The sequence below is a fragment of the Apis cerana genome, linkage group LG3, assembly GCF_029169275.1.
Source record: "Apis cerana isolate GH-2021 linkage group LG3, AcerK_1.0, whole genome shotgun sequence".
NCBI classification, from domain to species: domain Eukaryota; kingdom Metazoa; phylum Arthropoda; class Insecta; order Hymenoptera; family Apidae; genus Apis; species Apis cerana.
In genome coordinates this window covers 5147313-5166812 of record NC_083854.1, presented here as the reverse complement: position 1 = coordinate 5166812, position 19500 = coordinate 5147313, and the positions used below count along the sequence as shown (strand labels likewise).

The 19500-nt window shown below is 23.7% G+C and overlaps 2 protein-coding genes and 1 long non-coding RNA gene across 13 annotated transcripts; 2 read left to right on the top strand and 1 right to left on the bottom strand.

Moving 5' to 3' along the window:
• Positions 1-42: 42 nt before the first annotated feature.
• Positions 43-4110, top strand: LOC108002416 (sphingomyelin phosphodiesterase 4). The gene is made up of 14 exons (XM_062072413.1): positions 43-244; positions 639-938; positions 1019-1121; positions 1215-1446; positions 1557-1767; positions 1830-1942; positions 2040-2198; positions 2262-2433; positions 2506-2694; positions 2759-2977; positions 3047-3142; positions 3210-3386; positions 3501-3730; positions 3820-4110. Exons 1-14 carry the CDS (start codon positions 218-220, stop codon positions 3956-3958), a joined length of 2367 nt encoding a protein of 788 aa, XP_061928397.1. The 5' UTR covers positions 43-217; the 3' UTR covers positions 3959-4110.
• LOC107997350 (uncharacterized) lies at positions 1298-13138 on the bottom strand. Of its 9 annotated transcripts, none has more exons than XR_009829088.1 (7): positions 12954-13138; positions 12669-12826; positions 9910-11157; positions 6422-8687; positions 5797-6009; positions 1523-2173; positions 1298-1439 (listed from the first exon to the last, which is right to left on the bottom strand). It is a non-coding gene; the product is annotated as an uncharacterized LOC107997350 (long non-coding RNA). The 9 variants fall into 9 exon arrangements; XR_009829092.1 differs by having other exon boundaries at positions 11264-12823; XR_009829085.1 differs by having other exon boundaries at positions 12669-12823.
• On the top strand, positions 9595-19500 carry LOC107997347 (elongator complex protein 3). 3 transcript variants are annotated; one of them, XM_062072410.1, is made up of 12 exons: positions 9595-10254; positions 13134-13345; positions 13716-14186; positions 14489-14873; positions 17182-17423; positions 17563-17766; positions 17908-18161; positions 18246-18435; positions 18522-18739; positions 18805-19065; positions 19134-19315; positions 19376-19500. In XM_062072410.1, the coding sequence occupies exons 1-12, from the start codon at positions 9822-9824 to the stop codon at positions 19459-19461; spliced, it is 3138 nt and encodes a 1045-aa protein (XP_061928394.1). In that variant the 5' UTR covers positions 9595-9821; the 3' UTR covers positions 19462-19500. The 3 variants fall into 3 exon arrangements, with proteins under 3 accessions (XP_061928394.1, XP_061928395.1, XP_061928396.1); XM_062072411.1 differs by lacking the exon at positions 9595-10254 and adding an exon at positions 12579-12701; XM_062072412.1 differs by lacking the exons at positions 9595-10254; positions 13134-13345 and having other exon boundaries at positions 13898-13916; positions 14005-14186.

Below are 19500 nucleotides of genomic sequence, written 5' to 3'. Positions count from 1 at the left end.
ATTTTATAATTTCTTATTTATAATTTTATAATTTCTAAATAATATATTTTAAAATTAAGAAATTCTCTATTTTTTTCTCTAGGAAAAAATTTCTTGTAGTGGTAAACACTTTTATTACTAAAACTGTATGTATGGCGTGAATTAATCAATAAATTGTCAGTAAATTTTCTTTAAATGTTACTTTTAATAATTCGTGGAAACATAAATAAATACGAATATGGCTGCATCTTCAGACGTTGCTACGGTATTGCATACGTGTATCATATTTTTATTAATCGGATGTATATACTTTTTTGTGAAAACATAACCTATACATAACCTAAAATTTTTTAACCGGCTTTTTTAAAAAGACTTTACAAATATTTATTTATTAAAACAATGCAATTAGTTTTGTAATTAATTAAAAATGTATTATTTTTCATAAATAAATTAATATATAAAATATTGTACATGTGTTATTTGTATGAAATTATATTAAATATATTGTAAATAGAATAATAAAAAAATAGAATAATTTTTTATGTAGAATATTAAATGAAAAATTTTATTAAATGTTTTAATTTAAATTAACAATTTAATTTAATTTTTAATTTTATTCTATACAACTATCTAATTTACTTCATATAATTAATATGCAGATCAGACTACAAAGATACTTAAACATGCCATTGGTGCAAAGATGCAAGGAAATAGCAATGTTAATAGATGAATCAAGCACAACAGAATTACAACATGTATTTTCAATATTAATAGATTCATTATTTGGAATTACTGACAATATTGGTTGGGGTTTACATAGCATTACTTTTAAGAAAAATGCTCAAGAATATGAAACACTTTGTAATTTTCTTAATCCACAAGGGCCTGTCTTTTCACTGTGTTATAAATTATTGCCAGATTGTTATTTAAAATATAACTTCCCAGTTTCATTTTTACCAGTATGTAAAAAATTGATTTGTATATTAGTAAAATTAAAAAAATTAATAAAATTTAATTTCATATATTTTTTTCATTTTAGGCAAAAATACGTCTAATGTTAGAGGAAGGAGTAATACCACCATTTTATCTAGACAAAATCAGAGATGATCAAAGTACACGTTGTGTATCTGCTCTAAATATGAGTATCCTTTGATTTACTTTTTAATACTTTAACATTTCAATAATTCAATAAAATAGTTTTTTAAATTCATATAAAATCCTTAATAATGATACATACCCCTTTGAATATTACATTTTCCATTTTGCATATCATTTAACAAATCCATGGTTACAAGTACAACAGCAGGAGAATGTCTGGATTAATTGGGAAACTGTTTATGTTCAATTAGCACATTGTTACTTATACCATTTTTTACCTAGAGATAATTCCCCTGTTTTGCCAATAATTAGTCCATACATCAGAAAAACACCTCAACGAAAACTTGTACAATCACCTGAATCTAAAAGGTATTTTTCGAATATTAACGATGAATAAATTAATAAAAAACATAAATAAAATTATAATTCTTCAGAATTACTTAACAGTAAACAAAAATTATAATTAGAAATTATTATAGAATGCAAACACCACGACTTTTGAGAACATCGATATTATCGCCAGGATCTCCGACTTCCACATCAACTGTACCACAACAACAATGTTTGCCACAAGTTTGGAGAAGTGAAACCGTAGTTCAAGTATTTCTTGATTTTTGGGTAGAATATATAGAAGATGATAAATTATGTTCACCTTTAAGCACATCATATCCTGCATCTGTGCCCCGCCGAGTAAGTATATGATAAAAATTTTTTTATAAAATATGTATATTTATATATAATTATAATTACAGCATAGTATTCATTCTGGAGAGCATATACGTCTAGTTCGAGCATTTATAAAAACTTTGCATGAATTTGCAAATAGTGCTACAGGCGACAAAAGTGCAATGGATGAACTTAAACGGTATATTAATATTAAAGAAAAAGTTAAACAATAATTAAATATAATTAAATATAATTAAATATTAATATCACAAAATTTTGTTAAAAATTATTTACAGAATTATTTTACCTTCCGTCCAAGGTAAAATCTACACATTTCTTCGAAAAGCTATACATCATTGGCCTCTAGATAGTTCCTTTAGATTAATTCTTGAAGCATGGTTAAGCTTTATTCAACCATGGAGATATTTTCCTAGTATAACATACACAAAAGAAGGGTATGTATATAAAAAAAAATCTATTAATAAATTACAATTAAAAATTATTTTATTTTTTTATAGTAAATCTGAAGAAGAAGAAAGAGGAAAGATACATGATCCAAATAGATGGATGCCTTTTATTGCACATAATTTATTAGCATATTCAGCAATATTTCAACAATTACTTCCACGATTTATGAGGACAGATCTTGTAGCCCCAAAAAATGCATTAATGTTATTTAGAGTTACAAAAGTATATTAAATTTTTTCAGATATTTGACTTATATATTATTATTTAAGAAATTTAAAAAAAAATCATATTTAGGTTTTTTCGCAACCACATCTAGCAAAAATAATATGCGAAATAGAAAGTCATATGGATGATGTTGGACTAAGTAGAAATCGATGTGTATCTACAAATCAATGGGCTTCAATTGTACGACAACAAATTTCGGAACTAGAAGGACCAACCTATCAATATGTACCAATGTTTTCTATGTCTACTGTATCACAAGTAAATATGAAATACATATACATATATATTTGAGATATCTAATCATTTTTGAATTTTTTTTTAGGTCGTATGCCTATTAAGCATAATTAAACAAGCATATTTAACAGCAACTAGTTTAATCGATGCATTAGAAAAGAAACGAAAAAGTAGACGATTTTTTTTAGCATTATGGGAATTTTTTTATGGTGAAGATTATTCTTCAGATGATGTTAGTATAGAAGAAAGACGTCGTGTTCCTATATATTTAGCAAATGCACAGCAACAATTAATTGAAATCTTCGAGGTAATAAGAAACGAAAAATATTTTTAGATTTTAATAATTTGATTTGATTTTAATAAATAGAATTTTTAGATTAAAGTAGAAGACATTCCTCAAGTAGCTATTGAAGCTGATGAAGAATACCATGAAAGCATTTTATCGACATCTTTCTATCATAGTCAATCACAGGTATAAAAAAAATTGTTTGTTTGTTAATTGTTATTAATAGAAAAGTTCTAACTTATTAATTATTTAGATGGACTCTAGTTTAGATACAAGTAAACCAGGTGTGTTTGTACCTATTCAAAAAGATAGACAAACATGTCAATATATCGAATATATGGGTGATCCAGAATTACAACCAATTCGAAGTAACGAATGTGCATTACTTGTTAGGAATTTTTATAAACTCTGTACATATATAAACGTAAAAGTAAATATCCTTTTAATAAAAGTCCTTTCAATAATATATTAGAAAAATTATTAAATTATTATTTTAATTTTCAACTTAAACATCTTTATAATTATAATCATATATTTTGAATAGTATCGGCACAAAATAACTAGAATGTATCATGAAAGTGGTTTTTTCGGAAACATTTATCGACAAATATTACAACCACCAACAAAAATTGTGAAGTTACCAAAACGAACGCAAAATGGACTTTCCTGCGGATATGAGGAACGTATTCCACCTCGATTGAGTTTGCGACCACTAGCTAATTATAGCTTACTTGTACCCATAAGTCTTGGATTATTTATTACATGGTTTACAAAGTATATTTTTAATTAATATTTTTAATCAATACTATATTAGTTATTTTGATAATTAATATTAAGAACATATAATATTAATTTATTTACAGTTATGGAATCTTTATGTTTCTTGGATTTGTTTTTGTTATATGGTTCATATATATAATAATACGAGCAATGTTAGAACCATGGACTCAATCGAACAGAAACACATTTAGAACGAATAATACGTCATTTTCTATGAATTGATCAGCTTAAAATTGTTATATTGTATAAAAATTAACATGTATTCATTCACATGTAATTTCAAATATAAATTGTATACAAATTATTTTTTGTAATATTAAATATAATTAAAAAAATAATTAAAAAATAATTAAAAATACATTTCTTTAAACATATGGAAACCATTGTTTATTTTCTCTTTTTTTAAATAATAAATAATATGATTAAAAATATAATTCATTTGTAAAGATTAAGATTTAAGAATACATTCAACTTGTAAAAATTATTTAAAATCTTAAATTTTGCAGAAATTTTAATACAAGTAATTAAAATTTACGATATTGAAGTAATAAATAACTTTTCAAATCTAGTGGCTACGAATTGCCGCTAGAGTAGTTATTATTTAATCAATCAATCATGTACAGATAACTGATCATTTCTGTCGATCAAAGCATATAGCTTAGCTATATGCGACGGGGTTCGTTAACGTTGATATTGTGATTCGGAAAATATTGGATTGTAACAGAAATGTTCCAGATAAAAAATATATATATATATATAATTAATAATTTTTTCTCATCTTATATCGATTTTTTCTTTTTTTTACAAAATATACTTAAAAAAAAATTTTAAATAATTAATCAAATATGTATTTATATCATGTTAATATGTAATGTTATTATATATTACATATTTATATATAAAATATTGAGTAAATTTTATATTAAACCACATGAAAAAATCTACATATCTTTTTAATTGGATTCCATTATTCATCATAAGATTCTAACAACTTTTATTTCCCTACTTGGAAACTACCTGAATTATCATACCAAGTTAATTACTGTACATATAGTATGTAATATATGTAAGTGCTACACAATGAAGAATTGAATCTTATTAACCAATTAATTATAAATCTATTGCAAATTTTCAAGATACCAAAATAAAAAAAAATATAAAAAAATATACAAAATATAAAAAAATTTATTAGAAAAAGTCGTTAATCTTTTTTTAAAATTTTATCATTTGATAAGAAAATTCATATTTACATTATTGGTTTCTACAGTTTCTTATGTACTTCTAATCGCATTAGTAGCATTAAGTCATTAAATATTTAATAATATGAATATGTGTGATTACTCATAATAGTGTGACGTATCCACGGTTCACTAATATAAACTTATATTCTTGATGTTATTGTCTAGTCATGATTCATTCAATTTCGCGATACAATTAATGATTCCTTTATGTGATGTTAATGACCTATTATGCATCTTTTATATACACTAGAAATTAGAATAAGAATGAGACTGAAATTGTTTATTGTATTTAAAAATTTTCTCGTATCGATTTAATTCGTATCATGTAGTATAATCATTAAAATAAGTAATTTAACAGAAAATTAAAAAGTATATATATCTTAGAAAAATTATATTATTTTTCAACTTTATTATATAGAAGAAAATCAATCACGAAGGATATATATATATATATATATATTTCTATAAAATTGAATTCTTAGAAACTTGCAGAGAAATCCGATTTTTCACTTCAAACAAACTTACGACACATACACGTACAAATATGGGATATAACCACCTTGCGCGAAAGGGAGAACGAAAAATGCGCAGATCCATTTGTCTAGTTAGCCTTGGTAGTAATCCGATCCTGTCTCGTGTCAAATGAAATAACAAATACCCGTTTTTGATTCGATTAATAGAATATTGAATAAATAGTTTATTTCTATGATTTATTTTCTATAAACATATATATGTTTCAATTAATTATATATGATTGAATTAAAAAAAAATTAACTTAATATTATTGTACTTTTTTTATCTTAATATAAATAATCATACCTTTTATTCTATTTAAAAAATAGAATAAATAATGCCTCGTAGAATCTGATGATTCGGATAAAATGACTTCCAGAGGCTTTTGTACTGATATAAATAGAGAGATGGTGTTATAAATAAAGTGTTAAAAAAGAAATAGAGTTTTCTATTTTCGTCATTATTATGTATAACACGCATGCGTGTAGTTAATTACATCGATTACTTTTTGGAATTTTCCTAAGAAAAAGAAACATCATATAGAATATTTAGCAACAAAAAAAAATACGATAGTTATTATAATAACATTATGTTCTAATAAAACAAATTCCTTTTGTAATTAAAATCTATTAAAAAAACATTTTTTAAGTTAATGGGAATTAACACTTCATATTTTCAACAATTACGTAATGATTTTCTAATAATAAGAAAATACATATAAGTTTATTTAAAATGCAATGTTCATTATACAAATTGTAGTTGAAACATTTAATCATATTAACAAAAAAGAAAAAATATAAAATTTTCTCGTGCCAAAGAATTCAAAGTATCATGAAAAGTTCCAGAGACGGAATAAAACTCTTAATTTTGTCGAGAGGATACTAAAGTAATTTGTACTACTTATTACTTACTAACTATCTAACATACTTACATCTATATAGTATATTTCATATGCGTCGACTTTTATCACTTATACATATAGACAAGTCATTGAATTCTTACTCGTAGCACGCTTATCCAATTACAAATCTCGTAAGATACTCACGAAGAAATGCTACCGCAGCAAATAACCAATAATTCAAATTCATATGACTAATTATAAATTAAAGCTTTTTTAAACAAAAATTAAATAAAAATATTAAATAATTCAAAGTATATATATTAAATGTTTATTAATGCTTCAAATAATATAGATTCGATACAGATATATTATTAAAATTTAAAATTTAAAATATAATTAAAAATTCAATATGAATTATAATGAAAATATATATAATTGTTATAATACGAATAAGATATAATAATTTAATATTTCAAATTTTTAAATTTTTGCCATCATTTTCAAAGACTTTATTTCAATATGAAATTAATTTAGATAAAACATGGAAACATTAACATATAAAATTGTCAATTTTCTTTTCTGGTCTACCACTACCTCCATAACCTACAACCGTGTCTATTCCACCTCCACCGCCACTAGTCCCTGTATATTACGAAGAAACTCAGTTACGCGCCACGGGGTTGAGAAGACGGACGCGTTCCCTGGATGCGTTTTATTTATGACGCCTAATTTTTTTTTATTTAACTCGCATTTTTAGAAAAGCACATCACATAATAAACATCGATAACTGATTGATTTATGACGCCTCGGAAAAAAGCGCGCGGTGTTATTGATTGACGTTGATTGGTTCAGTGAAGATCTGCGTGACTTTGATTGGCTATCGAACGATATCGAATCGGTGTTCCTTAAATATTCGATTAATTGAAATCCACGAATTTTGATTGTTATTTAAAATATGAATTAAGTACTCTTTCATAATAATAAAATAAAAAATTATGTTTCATAACAATAAAATCTTAAAATAATATATTAAGTAAATTTTATTTAAAATATTATATAGAGGCTATAATAATGATAGACAAGTGATATATTAATCCTCTATAAATAAAGATAAACGTAAAAGTTTAGAACATCGAAGAATATAATGTTAAAATATTCTTTATCATTATTTATTATTATTCATGATGACTTTTATTTTCTTTTATCATTTTAGATATTTTGAATTGGATTTTAAGTTCTTACCTCTTTTCTTCTAGTTAAAATAGAATCAATTTTTTTTTAAATTATAATAAAAATTATAAAATTAAGTATGAAAATTTATTTGTAAATGACATTTATTGCATATTTAAAATAAATAATGAGAAATGTTTTAAATTAAATGTTTAGTAGTTTTATAAATAAACTTGATGTTCTATATAATTTTAATTTATCACAAATTAACAATAATTTTTTTATCATCAAAAAGATTGAAGTAATCATTACTAATCTTATTATATATATTATATATTTATTATATATTTATTAACTTTTAACTTTTCTAAAAATAAAATCTTCCAATAATTATAAAATTTAAAACTTTAATCTATTTTTCTTCTCAAAGAAATGTCTTTTAGTAATCTATCATGACATAGAAAATAGAGGATAATTGAATATTAAAAAACGAAAAATCTCTTTTTAAAAAGAGATTTTTTTATTTGAAAAGTAATGCATTTTAATAGAATAAAACTATTATAAATTGAAGATAAAAATGTTGGCATTCAAACGTATTAAATATATGTTATATATAAATTAAGATTTACAAATAAAAATAAAAGATAAATATTTAGAAATATTTTATTATAAAATAGATTCATAAAAAATAGAATTTAATTAATTTGAATGACATTTATATTCGATTTAAAAAAAAAGATAAAAACAAATTTAATTCAATCATTCAAGTCATCATAATTATTTTTTTTATATGATTTCAATTGAAATGATAAGAAGATTCATTGAATTTACAATTTAAAAGAATGGACGTAATTGAAAAATCAATAATAGAAACTTTGAAACTATTTAATATTTAAAAACGAAGAAATATTTTTTGAATTTATGATGTTGATGACCTCAATATCCAATATGGCTAAAAATATAATCAAAAGCACGCGTATCATCTAAACTAAAATTACCTTCTGATGAACATGGTTGGAAGATGATGTTGTATGATAAGCTTTGGAAGTACGCGACCAAAACGTGGTTGAACTCTATTCAATGAACTTGATCATTTGCAACCCGTGATTTCCAGTCATCCTGTTTCTCAATGGACGATTTGTTGTTCTTTGACAGAACGTAGTTACTCACTGATACCTTAAATTACCTGTGGAAGAAATTACCCGAGTTGAAAAGCTTTATTAATTCTGGACAAAGATAACGAGAATTGAAGTCTCATTGAACAAACTTACACAACATAACAGACAGACACAACTTAAGTTCTATATTATACATAACTTCCACTTGTAGTTATTTTGAAAGAAGATCGAGAAATAAAATTATTGATGTAATGAATTCTGTGATTTTTCATGACTTCCACTCAAATATTTTGAAATATTTATAATTAAAAATATTATAATTATGGAAAAATATAATTCATGAAATTTGATATTTTATATGATATTTAATTTAAATAATATTTGATTCGGAATTATATATTGAATATATATTTCTCTTATATATTTATATTTATATTTATATTTATATTTATATATTTATATTTATATATATATATATATATATATAAACATTATATTTCTAGTGAATTGATATATCATTTGAATGGCATAACAGAGGTATGAACAAAAAACTTGTCGACCGAAAAATGGTATAAAATTTGTTAGTTTCCATAACATGTTCATATAGATAAATGGCGAAGCTTTTTTTTCCGTCTTTCTATATGTGCTAGTATTTTTCTTTTAAAATAAAATGGATTAATTATCATTGGATTAATTGACATGATCATTAAATATTTAATGATTTTTGTAGAAATTCTTCATATTAGGGAAGCAAAAAAATATCGATGATCAATTTTCTTCTTAAATGTATGACATGCCATTTGTGATTTATTAAGAATATAGAATTTATTTAAAGAAATGATACAAACTCGTATGGCATATCAAATATTCTGTACACAGAAATTAAAGGGATCCATTAAAAATGTTGTAAGAAATTGTAACAAATGTTGTTGGTCACGCGACTCTGCATTTTCTATTTACGAATCTGTTTATACATATAAATCTGTGAAAAAGAACAAATGAATATCAAATTATCATGAACTTAATATAAACTATGAAACATAAATTAAATAAAAATATTAAAAATTAATCTCTATTATCTATATATGATTAATATGCTTTCAATAATTAATAATTAATAAATAAATAAATCAGTGAATAATTATCCGAATCAGTGAGTAAAAAGTAAATGACGATTGTCTATAAAATATTATTTTATCGTGATGGAATTTCCATCAAATATTAGTGAGCTGGCCAATAATTTGACTGTAACAGCCCTAAATGCGTCAACTCATTCAGAACTTAATTTACCGTATACAGTTTGCGAGATCTTGGTGGCAGTGTGTGCAGTGTTTGGTAACGGTTTAGTAATCATCGTCTTCAGCAAAGAGAAAAAACTTCGTCGACGAACTAATTATTACATCATCTCTTTGGCCACAGCTGATCTTTTGGTCGGATTGTTCGCAATACCTTTTGCTATTTTAGCTAGCATTGGCTTACCGAAGAATTTACATGCTTGCTTGTTCACCGTTTCTGTGTTGATTGTTCTTTGTACGATCAGTATTTTCTGTCTAGTGGCGGTGTCCGTAGATCGTTACTGGGCAATACTTCATCCCATGGGATATTCCCGCACTGTACGAACTAAAACTGCCATAGGTAAGAAATAGTAAGAGTGATGAACTTAAACTGGTGAGATAATTGGTTTAAATTTTAGAATTCTAATTAAAAATTATTTCATAAATATCTTAATAAATTATATAATTAATATAATTATATATTATATATAAAAAATCATATAATTATATAATTAATAATATAATTAATAATAATTATAAATCTTAATAAATAATTTCTAAGTCAAAAAGTTTAAATTTAAGTTTCATAATTTCATAACAATAGAATTATTAAGAAGAAAGTCAAATTAATTGATTTCAGATTTCTTATTCTTTCAATTAAAAAGTGACATATATTAAATTAATATATGAGATTAATACATAAAATATGAAAAAAAATCAATCAATATCAAAAAATTTCTTGAAACATTTCATTAATTAGAAGAATTATAAATAAGATTTTTTCATATTTGACAAATATTTCATTTTGTTTTGTTTTTTTTATTTAAATATAAGCATTAATAATAATTCAAAATATTAAAAAAAAATAATTTGTTTAAGTTAAATAACTTAAGAAAACAATATTTATTATCATGTAATCGCCAACACGCAAGTAGTAAGAGTCAATAATTGAGCAAGTCCGCAAAAAGTTCGGAGAAGTGTACAGCAAATACGACAAACTTGTTTCTCGTGTCAATGTCGTTATGCTATCCGATAATCCAATTAAAATCACCTCTTCCTAGAAACATTCTGCATGGTACGCATAACCGTTTAATCGAGCTGCAATAAAATAACATCGTGACGAGCCACGTAATTATATTTTGCGGAATTGTTTGCAAAGCACCTGTTACACGATTCTCCATATATCTCAAATATTGTTTTTTTTCATCGACATCGAGTGTTTCAATTTATGCAAAAACAATTTGCTCGTTTAAATAATTAGTAACTGGAAAAATATAAATTATTAAATTAATTATATATACGTTTCAAAAAAATTCAAATTACATATAATATAGTAATATAGTAAATATAGATAATATAGGTATACATACTGTTTTTTAAAAAATATGTATACTTTTTATACTTATTGTGTTTTAACTACAAAAAAGTTTACATTATTTACAAATCATTGAACTTTGTATGAAGTTAAATACTTCGAATACAACGAAATTTTACAAAATAATATTAATACACAGTTACAATATGATAAGGAATATGATAAGGAATTTCTATCACGTTCCATTATATTAGAATACAGAACATCAATTTGTGTCAGTACTGATTAGACAACATTGTTCAGATGTATTCTTAGAAGCCATTGTTACAAATTCTAATCTCAATTTAAGTATAATTTTTTTAAGAATACAAAATGGAAATGATTTTTTATATTACATTCAAACATATTTTTGTTTATTCTATCTGTACTGTTTCTTTTTTCAAAAAAATTGTTATAATTTTTCATGAAATTAAATCAATGAAATTTGCCAAGTAACAAAATACATCTTAGACGCCAATAAATAATGAGTACATAAAATATTTTAATAATATGAGATTATTATAGATATTCTTGAGAAATTTAATTTAAAATTAATTAATCCATTTTTATATCAAATATTTTTATAATTACTTAATGAATTTTATGTAATAAATTATCAATATAATTCCTGTTTCTAAATGTCTTTTTTATAATTAAGTTCTATATAAGTATTCTTATCTTAATTATTAATCTTAATTATTAATCTTAATTAATAATTTATAATAAAGAAGAAATAACTTTTTTTCAAAAAAGAAATTATTGAGTATTAATATTAAATTCCATTATTCTTTTTGCCAAGTAACAAATTATAACAGATTATCATTTTTTTTGGAATCAAAATTGTATTAATATTCATAATATTCATAATTTAAAAATAAAATTTTTCGGAAAAAATAATTTTTATATAGTATATTTTTTTTTAAGTAAATTTTACTTAAAAATCTCTATCCTATTTTTATATATAACATTTTTTTTTATAAATTTATAAAAGTAGATAATAATGTATCGATTCCACGATAAATAATTTATATATTATTTATATAATTAGTATAGGAATTTAAAAAATTCCATCTACATTCCGATAATGTCAACATATTTCATAGAGTATGAAATATACTTGAAATATCCATCTGTTCGATTTCCCAAAGGATTTTCTTTTATCTTTATGATGAAATTGATGGAAATCGCATTTTTTTTTCTATGGAGATAATACATTCGTAAAAAAAAAACAAACAAATCGAAATTTTGAAATATTAATAAAAATAATAATTATAATTGATAAAAAAATATTATTGAAGTCTGTTTTAAATATTATGCTGGTCCAATTAGATATTTCTCATTTTACTACCAGATTGCCCAACCATGATTAATTTAAGCGTTTTGCCTATTTATGGCGAGAGTGATTTTAATTATGAGCTTACTGACTGATACCATCTCTCCAACGAAGGAAAAAGGTGCGTTTATTGCCATGCTTTCCAATCGATAATATGCACCTCCATCATCGAATCTTTTGACCGACTTTTCATACTTTTACTCCGGAATCTTATAAATCATTCCATTTTTTGTCCAAAATATCCTACTTTGTGCATATAAAATTATTAGAATATAATTTTTCAGTAAAAACTATAAAAATTAACATTTTAAATATTTTCGATATAATTTATGAAAAAAAAATCATATATCAATATGATTGACTTAAAACTAACCTTAAAAAAATTGTATAAAGAAATTGATTTAAAAAACACATATTTTTAATATTTTATTATTAGTATTTTAGTATTGTATGTTTTATTATTCTAAATCAATAGAATAAACCAAGAATAAATAATATTTTAAAATAACAATAAAACAATAACGAATATAATTTAATAATCTTGTTCTTTCAGGTATAATCTGCGTATGTTGGATCGCCGGTACACTAGTTGGTTTTCTACCGCTATTAGGATGGAACGCGGGTAAGAAATCCAACGAGAAATGCATCTTTACCGAAGTGATGGATTACGATTACTTGGTGTTTCTATATTTCGCCACGATCATTTTTCCCGCGCTATTAATTGCTGCCTTCTACGCTCATATATATCGAGTGGTCGTAAAACAGGTCAGATACTTTTACTTCAAATATATGGCACAATATATGCGTGTATATATGTGAATATACGATGCAAACATGACAATGAATTATCGAACATTTCATTATTATTCATTAACTCTTGAAATTAATCTTTTTTAATTAATTGAATATTCATATATCATCATTTCATATAAATACTTTAAACTTGCGAAAATTTTTCATAATTGAATAATCTTCACAATGATGATAATATAGTTAATATATAATTCATATTTTTTTTAATACACACATATAATATTTTTAAAATTTTATATTTAAATTATTCTATTCCATTATTAAAATTATTAAAATTTTTTTGTTCACTTATATTAATTATTATTATAATATATTCTTACAGTTGCAACAAATTGTAACGATGAATCCAGGTCGTCGTACCGGAAATCAGACAACTGGAACCATGTTACGTTTACTTGGCGCCGCCAGGAAGCGTGAAGTAAAAGCGACACAGAATCTGTCACGCATTGTAATCTTTTTCATCATTTGTTGGATCCCACTGTATACCATTAACTGCGTGATGGCGTTCTGTCCATGGTGTAGGGTAAACGATGTTGTTATGAATTTTTGTATAATTCTATCGCATTTAAACTCGGCGGGTAACCCATTACTCTATGCTTACCATTTGAAAGATTTTCGTGCAGCGCTTAAAAACTTCATGTGGAAACTTCTATTTCCACACAATGATATGAAATCTAGTGTGGTTAGTGTAATTCATGATCGTGGTTCCTTAGTTGGTTCTCAAAGGCAATACCATAAACAAATCGGTGGACTATCATCTTCGAAAGGACCGACATCAAATTTATTGCGCCAGGTATATTTATTCAATTTTTTAGAATTATCGAAATAATTGGAGAATAAAAATTGTTGCACTTTCAAGAAAATATAATGAGATAACATTGATTTGAATAATTTATAATATAATCATTCTTTTTATTAATGCTATATAATAATAATAAATTATTTTTTAAAGTTTTAATAAAGATTGTCATTTGATCACAAAAATTCTTTTATTTTTTACAAAAAAATATTTTATTTTATCGATTTTATTTTATCGATTTATTTTATCGACTTTATTTTTATCGATTTTATTTTTATCGATGACTTTAATAATAGGTAACTGATGTCAGATCGAAAGGATTGTTATCTGTGCCTCGAAATATTTCGATTCGAGATAAAGAAATCGGAAATGCGTCAAGTTCTTCGCAAAGTGACAAACAGGAAGGTGACAATGTGAGTCAAAATAGCAACGAATTTCAACGAAACGAAAGTGACAAATTTGAAAATAACAGGATTGATTCGAATATTTCGAGATCATCCTCTCATATTACTTCAATGGAATTACAAACTTATAAACCTTTAATGCCGCTTCTTCCGGCAGAAATAGATCACATTGAAGAAACACCACCCGCATCCATTTTTGTAATTGAAGTGGATGTAAATCACATGGAATCTGTTCATAAAAAACTTAATGAAGAATTGACAGAAAACAAAGACAAAGGTTGATGAATTTCTTCGATATTTTTAATGAAAAATTTATTGAAAAATTTATTAGAATTGATCAGATCTTGAATCAATCCAATCTAAAAATCGATGGATGATAATTTCAATATTGATAATGTAAATTATTCTTAATAAAATGGTATGATAATTATTGGTTATCATAAATAAATTATTGAAATTGAAAAATAATATTTTATCATATAAGTCAATAATCATATAAGTTTACTAGAAATGATATAGTTTTTAATGTTAGAATTTCAATTCATATGATATCTTAAATCCTGGTGTTAATGCTCGATATAAATTTAAAGATATGAATTAAATTAAGTTTTTCAATTATTAAAGTAGAATATTTGATTAATTATACTTTAAGATTATATTTATCATTTTCATGTTAATTTGCTATGAAGATCAGAATCAGCATTAGATAAAAAGAATTACTTGTTTATATACAGAATTATATTTTTGTCAAAAAAAGTGTTAAAAAATTAAATTTATTAAATTAAATTTATTGAAATAGCAGTAGACATTTTTTTATAAGTTTAGATAAGTAGTAGAAAATAAGTTTAGATAATGAAAATTTTTTTTATTATTGTGAATAATATTATTTCGAAAACAAAATTAGATAAAATAAATTCTTGAAATAATTTATATATTGTTAATAATAATTATAAAATGAATATATTATATGTATATGTATATATAATATATGTGTATCCATAATATATTTATACTGATTTATTTATAATTAAAAATAAAATCTTATAGATTACATTAAAATATATATTTTGCATGAATATTAAAAATAATGGTACAGATGTTAAAAATTTGCATGAAAATGAATATTAAAAATAAAAATGTGAATTTCGTATATAAGAAACCAATATAAATAAGTGAATATTCAAACTTACAAAGACATCATTCTCATATGTAATGTTTATTCCATATTTTATGTATTATAAATCAAAAATAAATGATCATAAAAATGATTATCCATATCTATTAAAATATATTAATTTAATTTTTAAAAATTAAATAATAAGAATTCTAAGAAATTTTATAATTATATATGAAAGAATAATGTCAAAATTAAGCCATTTATTTAATTTGTATAATTTGTTGTATGATTTAATTAAATAATAAGAATAATAAGTAATAGTAAAAAAAGAATAAATATAAAATAGAAATTACTTATCAGCGCCATTTCTTTAAGTCAAAGATATCTTTTCAAAAGCATGCTAAGGTAAGAATATTAAAAATTAACTACTAATATCATTTCTTGAGTGCATTTGAACAATAATAAAATAAATTTTAAAAACAGATAAATATTTAATGTAATATTTAAAAATAAATGTCAATCAAGAACAAATGCAAAAATATAAAAAAGAAAAAATAGTGAATAATTTAAGAAAACCAAAACTCAAATTATTATCATATCACGACTTATGTTACTGGACTTATGAGAATCGCCGGACAGATATTCACCAATCGTGACCACTCGAAGATTATGATAGCAAAAGAATAACTTATTAACAGAATAACTATTCTGACGATATAGAAAGGACTGAGACATAAATCAGAATCGATTTACAAAAAAGACATTCAATCACAAGACAATTAATCGAGTGCGGATTCTGGAAGTAGAACATCATCTAACATTTTTAGAATTATTCTTCTTATATTTGCCCTTTATAAAATTTATATGCTGAAAAAGCAATGATATCTAATTAACTTTATTATAACTTATTATAACTTATTTATCTTTATTTAATTTTTTAAAAACTAATTAAAAATTTTAACAAAATTTATTCGATCTAATTATTATCATATCAATTGTTATTTTATATATATATATAAAAAATAGTTATTAGTCAAATATATAGATGTCATTACTTGTATTGCATAAGTATTGCATTCTTATTTAATGCTGAATCGATAATATCGAAAATGATATTAAAATGGTAAGAAAGATCTGAACAAGAAAATGGATAGGTTATTCATTGTTCGTTATTCTATTCTATAATAAGTTAGATTTATTAATGAAGATTTATTATCGAAGTTAACTTAAAACCAAATAAACATTTATATTTCGCAAAAAGAATTAATAATTATTTTATCAGTAATCTTAAATAATTAAATATTATAATGGTAAAAAAAAGAAAAGGTAATATTATTAAAATTAATACACTTATAATAATTTTTTTAAAGTATACAAATTTATTTTATAATATATATTATTTTATTTTTACAAAGATAATTTTATTTATTTAATTATAATTTTATTTATGCTATATGCTTAATTTTAGAATTTGAACAAAGCAAAGAAGAACGTATGGTTATGACAATTGGAGAAATTATACAAGAATTATTAAAAGCACATGAAGAAAACAGAGATATTGATTTAAATAAATTAAAAACACGAATTGCTTCTAAATATGGGTTAGAAACTTCACCAAGATTGGTTGACATTATAGCAGCTGTTCCTGTTGATGCAAGAAGTATATTAATACCAAAATTAAAGGCAAAACCTATTAGAACTGCTAGTGGAGTTAGTATTTTCCTTATTATAATTTATATAATAATTTTAATTAAATTCTAATTGTAGTAACAAAAATTATTAATGCATATTCAAAAGCAAATTATATTTATTTAAAAAATATATTCACAAAGTAATTTGATTTTTATAGATAGCTGTTGTAGCTGTAATGTGCAAACCTCATCGATGTCCTCATATTAATATGACAGGAAATATTTGTGTATATTGTCCTGGTGGACCTGATTCTGATTTTGAATATTCTACACAATCTTATACTGGTTATGAACCTACATCTATGAGAGCTATTCGTGCAAGATATAATCCATTTCTACAAACTAGGCATCGTGTAGAACAGGTAAAGATATTTATTCTATATACTTCTATATAAAGATATTTACTTCTATATAAATTATTTTATATTAATTTAATTTATTTATTATTATAATTATTAATTTATTCTAAATTAATTTAAATATTGATTAAAATGTTATTTCAGTTAAAACAATTGGGACATAATGTAGACAAAATTGAATTTATTGTTATGGGAGGTACTTTTATGTCTCTGCCAGAAGATTACAGAGATTATTTTATTCGAAATTTACATGATGCTCTGTCTGGTCATGTAAGTAGCAATGTCGATGAAGCAGTAAAATTTTCTGAACGAAGTCGTACAAAATGTATTGGTATTACTATAGAAACACGTCCTGATTATTGTCTTAAGAAACATCTTTCTGATATGTTACGTTATGGGTATGTATAATATAATGATTTATATATATAAATATATTTCTATTTTTTTTTAAATTTATAACATAATATATTAAAACGTAATAGGTGTACTCGTTTAGAAATTGGAGTTCAATCTGTATATGAAGATGTAGCACGAGATACTAATAGAGGACATACAGTTCGTGCAGTATGCGAAAGTTTTCAATTATCAAAAGATACTGGTTTTAAAGTAATAGCGCATATGATGCCAGATTTACCAAATGTTGATATTGAGAGAGATGTAAATCAATTCATTGTATGTTATATTTCTAATTATATTTCTAACGAATTATGTAATTATTTCATTTTTTTAATTTATTAATGAAATTATATATATTTTAGGAATTCTTTGAAAATCCTGCTTTCAGAGCAGATGGATTGAAAATTTATCCAACGTTAGTTATACGAGGTACAGGTTTATATGAGTTATGGAAAACAGGAAGATATAAAAGCTATCCACCGAGTGTTTTAGTAGATCTTATTGCTCGAATATTGTCTTTGATACCACCTTGGACTCGTGTATATCGTGTACAGAGAGATATACCTATGCCTTTAGTTAGGTATTATATTTTATGTATGTATATTATGATATGTTATATATTAAATTTAATTGTAAAACACATAGCTCTGGTGTGGAACATGGAAATTTACGTGAGTTGGCACTAGCAAGAATGAAAGATTTGGGAACTGATTGTCGCGATGTTAGAACTCGAGAAGTGGGTATTCAAGAAATACATCACAAAGTACAACCTTATGAAGTAGAACTTATACGACGTGATTATGTTGCCAATGGTGGATGGGAAACATTTTTATCCTATGAAGATCCCACTCAAGATATTTTAGTTGGTTTACTAAGACTTAGAAAATGTTCAAATGAAACGTTTAGGTGAATTAAAATCATTAAAATTATTTAACGAATATTAAAAAATTATATTAATAAAATGTGTATTATAGGTCAGAACTTAAAGAAAAATGTTCAATAGTGAGAGAACTTCATGTATATGGTAGCGTTGTTCCAGTAAATGCCCGTGATCCTACAAAGTTTCAGCATCAAGGATTTGGAATGTTATTAATGGAAGAAGCTGAACGGATAGCAAAGGAAGAACATGGATCTCATAAAATTTCCGTCATATCAGGTAAAAATTAAACAATTTAATTTTAAATATTATAAAAGCATTATATATGATTTTATTCAGGTGTTGGAACAAGGAATTATTATCGAAAAATGGGATACGAACTTGATGGTCCATACATGTCTAAAATACTTGTACTTTGTAAATAAATATTATTTTTTTCAAAATAAAAAGAAAGATTAATAAGA